Source organism: Triticum urartu, unplaced genomic scaffold, assembly GCF_003073215.2.
Source record: "Triticum urartu cultivar G1812 unplaced genomic scaffold, Tu2.1 TuUngrouped_contig_6208, whole genome shotgun sequence".
Lineage (NCBI taxonomy): Eukaryota > Viridiplantae > Streptophyta > Magnoliopsida > Poales > Poaceae > Triticum > Triticum urartu.
This window is the reverse complement of record NW_024116949.1, coordinates 1,838-8,614: the sequence shown is the minus strand read 5'-3', so window position 1 is coordinate 8,614 and position 6,777 is coordinate 1,838. Positions and strand designations below refer to the sequence as shown.

The 6,777-nt window shown below is 45.8% G+C and overlaps 1 protein-coding gene across 1 annotated transcript; it reads right to left on the bottom strand.

The window, feature by feature from the left end:
* Positions 1 to 1,164: 1,164 nt before the first annotated feature.
* Positions 1,165 to 5,502, bottom strand: LOC125530293 (THO complex subunit 4D-like). Its single transcript, XM_048694689.1, has 7 exons — positions 5,214 to 5,502; positions 4,232 to 4,518; positions 3,559 to 3,702; positions 3,393 to 3,461; positions 2,308 to 2,501; positions 2,129 to 2,185; positions 1,165 to 1,630 (listed from the first exon to the last, which is right to left on the bottom strand). Exons 2-7 carry the CDS (start codon positions 4,481 to 4,483, stop codon positions 1,441 to 1,443), a joined length of 906 nt encoding a protein of 301 aa, XP_048550646.1. The 5' UTR covers positions 4,484 to 4,518; positions 5,214 to 5,502; the 3' UTR covers positions 1,165 to 1,440.
* Positions 5,503 to 6,777: the final 1,275 nt, after the last annotated feature.

Below are 6,777 nucleotides of genomic sequence, written 5' to 3'. Positions count from 1 at the left end.
GGGCCCCCCCCAGCCGGGAGAAGAGCAAGCCGGGCGGCATCGTCTAGCGATGACAGCGAAGCGGAAGCCGAAGCAGAGAGCTTGGATGTAACATCGGTGAGCCAGGTCTCGGCCACTCCCAGCGTGGCCACGGCACGCGCTCAGAGAGCAAGCAAGACTGCGGCCCTGAGCAAGTTCAAGTCTTCTGTGAAGCCTTCTCTGGAGGCTGCTTCTGACAGTGAACAAGACGAGATGTCCGGACTGACAACTGATGAGGATCCGTCCGATGATTCCGACGACCCCGACGAGGAGGAGTCTTAAGTTTCTTGGGAGCTGAGGTATCTGCTGGCGTTCTTGACCGGAAGAACCCAGCAATTGTTATTTGAGGTATGCAGGGTGACACTGCCACTATGTATTGTTTCTTTTGAACTAGTAGATCATGTATTCAGTTGCTCTTCAGCTTGCAAAGCTGGAAAGATTATGCTTTGATTGACGTACGTAGATTCGATTCAAGGATCAATGAGATTGTATAAAGAGCTCTACATGAAAGAATATTGCTCTTTTACACTATTGCTTGTCTTTATTTTTTATTTTTTTCAAATTTGGGTGTCTGAATTCGGTGTCTACACACTGAAATTTGGGTGTCAAATTCGGTGTCTACAATAAAGTTTGACAAGAACCACTCAACCTTATAGTCATTTAGAAATTTCAACCAAAAGCCACGGGCAGTCATCCAACCCTTCTACCACACAGTATTGCTTCCAAACAGCTCCGGGCCTCCTGTCCATATGAACTTTTGCACGCCTCCAAATGCTCAACACTGTAAATTTGCCTTCTAACAAAATGTGCGTCAAAGTTGGTCTATGCTATTTCGGCTCCAAACTCTCAAAAATCTACCTCCAAAATTTTCCGCATACTCAATGACAAGTGGGACCAACCCTACATTTGACAACACCTCACTCATGTGTTGCGGGCGGTTGAGGCGAGTGGCGGCGCACTTGAGGAGCAGTGTGTCGGGGAGAGGGACGGAGCAGTGGCGGTACAGGTTTAGCATCGCCAGCGAGCAGTACCAACCTGAAGGTTATGATGAACTCCTCCAAACAGACTGCCTACGCTGGATTGCATTTCCCTCTTCTTTCAGAAGGAAACAAAATTTTTGTCTTACTTGAATAATCAAATTATCAATAAATCATCAGAAGAAAACATACTAAACGGCAACAGCCACCGAAAACAAATGGTTGCTCAAAGCTGTTAACCACCAATTACAATGTTACTGCTGGACTAGAACTAGGAACTGCAGTTCAAATCTACGGTTTTCAAGCTTGATGTAAAAGACATGTAACATATGCGCACACAACTGGGAGATGACCAACGGCAACTCAGCAGCAAACCACACATAAAACAAGCTCAAATTCAAAGCCTCAGCCAAGTTCTAGGTTCAATGTGATAAGATGCAGCATCTTAGTCAACATTCATTGCTCCAGAATGATAGGTGTCCAGCTCCTTGTCCAATTGGTCAGCCGATTTCACCAACCCCTTCCGTACATAGACGCCACGTCCACGACCTCGACCAAAGGTGCTACGGCCACGGCCACGGCCACGCCCACGGACCGATCCTCCTCTTTGAGCAAAGCCGTTGTTGCGCTTCCACCTGAAGGTAAAACACAATGTGTTAATCAAGGTCAAGGTAATAAATAAGTATCTTACAGATAATTATGTATGGAATATTTTCACAGAACTATGATACAGAAACTTTGCCTCCGAAGACAAGAAAAATAGCTCACACGACCAACAGTAAAATATATTTGGCTCTGCTATGCACAGGCAACAATCAAATATGTGCAATCAGCTTTTTAGTTGGAACTGAAACAAGTATGATTAGTTGCCAGCTCCTACCATGAACTACGACATGCATTAAGCTCAACGATACATCTAGAAATATCTAGCACTACCACAAGGTTCAGAAAGATGTGTAGTCACAACACCAGGGAACAAAATTTCACATGTCGTACAGGCACACAAAGGTTCATAGCAACCACCTGTTGCCAGACTTTAATCGATTGCCATTTGAGTCAAGGTTCAAAGCTGCACTGCTCGTATTTTTATCCAGCAAAAGAAATTATGAAAATATTGAATCCTAAGAACCTACCCAGGAAGGAAACTAGACGAGTCAGTTGCACCTCGACCAAACCCATTTGGATGGGACCTGAAAACATCATGTAGTCAGAAACAGAAAGGCAGAAATTTCAAGCTACTATAATGTGATTGGTAAATTTAATGAGCATGGATCCTCTAACTAAAAGATGCACTTGCAAAGAAGAGCCATACATCACAACTTCTCTCTGTCCTCTTCCTCTTGCGCCTGAAACAACATTAACACGAGGTGCAGGAGCAGCAGCCAAACCCAAATTTGCTCCAATCATTTCGATCTTCATTTCTTTCCCATCAAGGCGTACATTATTATATCGTTTCAATGCTTGAACAGCTTCACTCCTCCTAGTGAATATCACCTCAGCTGAACCCTGCTCAAGAATATCCATAAAAAATATGACCATATAATATTCTGGCATGCACTAGTCTTTTTCCGAGCAAAGCTGTAGAGTAGGACCACCAGAATATGCTCTATTTTATGGCCTGTCATAATTTAATAGAGGCACCAGCACTTTCACTAACGTTTGGCAGGCAAAGGTAGATAAATATTCAAATAAGATGAATGAGGTAAACAAATAATGCTACTACTTAAGATTGGAGTATTAGGTTAAATAAGTTGCCCAATGACTATCAAAAGTAAGAAAGTAAAAAAAGGGCGTACCCAGTGCTGAAAGCTCCCACACAAGGTGGGATCTTAGGAAGGTAATTTCTAGAGAGCCTTACCCTTGCATAATAATTCTGCAAGGAGGCTGGGTTCAAACCACAGGACCTTCAGGCCACAAGTGGAGAGACCATTGATAGTAAGATTATATTAAAAAAAGGCTGTTCACACAAAGCTTCTGTGTGTCATACTGTCATGTATGTTTTGGGGCCGTGAAGAGCTTGGTGGACACAAGTTCTAAGGTCAAAGGTCTAAACTAGCAATAAATCAAAGCCAGATTCAGCTTTGGGCAAGCAACATCAAGTTTGACATGAATAAACATACAAAACATATTGCAGGAGAAAAGGATACCCTGTTATCATTTCATACACTTACAAGAGTAATTATGTGTGTTATTATCAGTCTGTGCTGGGCCAAATTCTAGCTTATAGTTGGTAGATCCTAAGTTCATTACAAACAACCATGCACATGATATGTTCATCATGAATGATCAGGCATATGTTTGGGCAGAAGGCACTTGCTCGTAGCATAAGATTTGCAGAAGTGAGTGCTTAATTGTAAAAACTTGCAGAAGAAAAACAAGCATTCATAAAAGACTTACAGTTGGGTGTCTATTATTGTCATAATGAACAATGCAGTTCTTCAAATGACCCATTTCAGAGAAAAGTTCCTGAAACAGTTGTTGGCAGATAAGATCAGGTCGAGAAAGTCCAATATGATTGAAGCTGTCGGATATTCCAGCATGCATAATATAACAATCCAGCTACCTGTAAATCTTCCTTTGTCACTCCGTAGTGCAAGTTTGAAACATACAGCTTGGTACCAGTTTCTATCCCAGGAAGTCCAGCAGCCACCATGCTATCCTCAAACCGATCATGTGTCCATGCAAAATCCTTTGTTTTGTTGAATGACTGATGATATTCCACAGCATGCACACCCAGATTGTGATGATAAATTGTTAGCATAATCCCCAAAGCTCATCAATCCACAGTATTTGACGAGTCAACTAGCATCAGCAAAACTATAAAACCATACACCATTGCATAAAATGGGTGCTAGCTGATAGCCCCTGTATGAACCAAAGACCTTATCCAGAGAAATAAGTATCCAACAGGTTAATACATAGTCCATCAGCATGCTGACCATGAGAAGAGACAATGTGTTTTTCAGTTTGAAGCATTAACCAGAACAAACCAAGAAATATCTCGCCACAAAATTGTCAGCAGCTAAGAGGCAGTTCTCAGGGCATTTTCAAATTGAGAAACCTCTCGGATCCTCTTTGAAGCTCCAGAGTTCATAAGTATGGAAGATATGATCTGAACTGAGCCCTGAGGTCTGAGCTGTCCCATTTATTATGTTCATAGCCACTTCTTGTCAAGTATGTATTGTAATTTGGGTTCTTGAGGGTATACAGTAAAACAGCGATGGTTTTGTGCTTGCCTTGGCAATAGCATACGATGACGAGCGAGTATTGACACCAAGTGGCCTTTGGTAAGGCACTCCCCTTCCACGGAAGGTTCCAGCACCGCGTCCACGGCCTAAACCACGGCCTAGCCTTTGGCCATCACCTCTGCCTGACCTTTGGCCATCACCTCGGCCTCGACCAACCCTCTGTCCCCTTCCCCTTCCTCTTCCCCTCCCACTTCTGTTCTTAATCATATCATCAAGTGACATATTCAAAGCTGCCTCCATTACAATGAAAACTTGGATTCAATAGGGAGAAAGCCCTGCAAGAAGGACAAAGAAGTTTAATAGTGATGTGGTGTAAGCAAGCAGAGTAACAAAGATGCACCCACCGATATAGAAAAAAACCCATCAAATTAAGGTCACTGGTTTCTATACTAGTAGAAAAAAGGAACAATACTCCAGAAGCAGCAGCTCTTCCAAACTTCCTACTACGCTACTATTGTGCTTGTCCGACACATACACTACGAATAATAGGCTGATAAACTTCAGTCTTTTCGAAGTTTTCGTCACCGTTCAGGATGACACTAACAATCAGGTTATCAGGTACACCAGGCATCCGAATGCAAGTAACCTTTACCAGTCAACATAGGAAGTGAAGTAGTACAAGAAAAGCTAATTTGTGGAACACATCAGGTTCATGAGGACAGCCTGGCTAGATCTCTGCATCCATCCTTCTTATCACACTCTTCTAACAACAGAGCAGTCTACACCATAGTCACTACCATAGCGCCTAAGCTACCCAGCCTCGCCATCGGGGGTTCCCACGAACAGCACCGAACTGGAAGAACATAAATCCGGCTCCCGTTCATGACATAAACATGCACCCGGTTACCAAGAACCCACGGGATCCCACCGCGCTAGGGCTTTGCGCATGCCAGTGACCCAATCAACGAAGTAGGAGTATATTCGTAGTGATACCAGTGCTAGCGTAGTTCCGAAAGGTCAGGGAAGTCACCTCTGGGCCTGGGTGGACCCTCTAGGGTTCTCCGGCGGCGGGCAGATCCTGGATCTGTGGGGTGGGGGATTCTCCGCCTCCCGTCGTTGGCAGGAGGCACGGAAGGGAGGGCGAGGGGGGCTCGGATCTCTGGGCCTTGGACGGCGGCGGTGTCGTGGTCGGTCTGCGTCTCGGCGAGGTTTGCCGATGGAGGCTCGAGGCGAGGGCGGATGCGGAGTTGGGAGGAGAGAGACGACTTCTTTCTTTCTAGGGTGGAAGAGAAGGACGACTTGGGTGCGGGTCCCAGTGGATTGGGTTCTGCTTTTATTTGCTGCCAGGGAGAGAGAGAGGGAGATAACTGGCGCTAGTCGGTGGGCTAAACCGCCTTGTGTGCTGGCCGGGCCCAATACGAGTTCAACGCTAGTTCCCGCGGCCTGCAAAGTTAAAGTCAGCAAAGCCCGTTAAAAGCCGCAAGTCCTTAGCGGGCCTGTTTCACACCGCTCCGCTCTACTAAAAAAAAAAGAGCCGAATAGAGTACGAAATCACTAACTGGGTATGAATCCCTAAAAAAAACTAATTAAGCATGAGCATGCGCGCCGCTTGTCGCAAGCTGAGGGTTTTCCTTTTTTTCGCAAATCCGTTTATTCAAAACATTTTACTCTTAAATCGTGCGTCTAAATCTTGAACCGTTTTCACCATTGGATTCATGTGTCGAGATCTTCAAAACTAGATCTCATGTTGATAGATTTTGATGAACTTTTGTTACGAAAAAAACCGACGAAAAAACCGAACGGCTAGCAGGTCACAACATTGGACGCTCGTCACGCCTAGCGACGTCGTCTGCAGCACATAACGTCGTCGATCACCGCACCTACGACCTACGGTTGCAACATTTGACGCCACCAGTCGGCCATGGTTGTTTCCACTAGCCCCTTCCAACATCGTCAATCGTAGAATCGCCAAGTCGCTCCTAGCATCACTCGCGATTGGTCACATCAGCTCTTGGCGACTAGTAGCGCTAGTCGTCAAGCACATCCACACACACCTTCTCTCCCCTCATCGCAACACGTGATCGAGCACACAAACAGAGAGTGTGGGAGGGCTTAGGCGGTGTGCACAAGGATGAAGATCCACGTGCACCTTCTCTCCCCTCCTTGCAACACATCATCGAGTCCACAAAATAGAGAGTGGGAAAGGGGTTAGGCGACGTGAATGGGAATGGGGATCCACATGCACCTTTTCTCCCCTTCTTCTAGCACATGATCGAGCCAATGACAGAGAGTGTGAGAGGGGTTAGGCCGCATGCATGGAGATGGAGATCCATGCACACCTTATCTTCCCTCCTTGCAGCACATAACCGAGCCCACAAATGGATAGTGGGAGAGGGGTTAGGCGGCGTGCACGGGGATGGAGATCCACACACACACATTTCTTTCTCTTCTCCTTGCAGCACATGATCGAGCCCACAAACAAAGAGTGTGAGAGGGGTTAGGCGGCGTGCACGAGGATGGAGAACCACGCGAGCGGGGCTGTGGAGGTAGGCGACAACCCTCGCGACCCTGACGGGCCTTGCTGCAACGAAGGA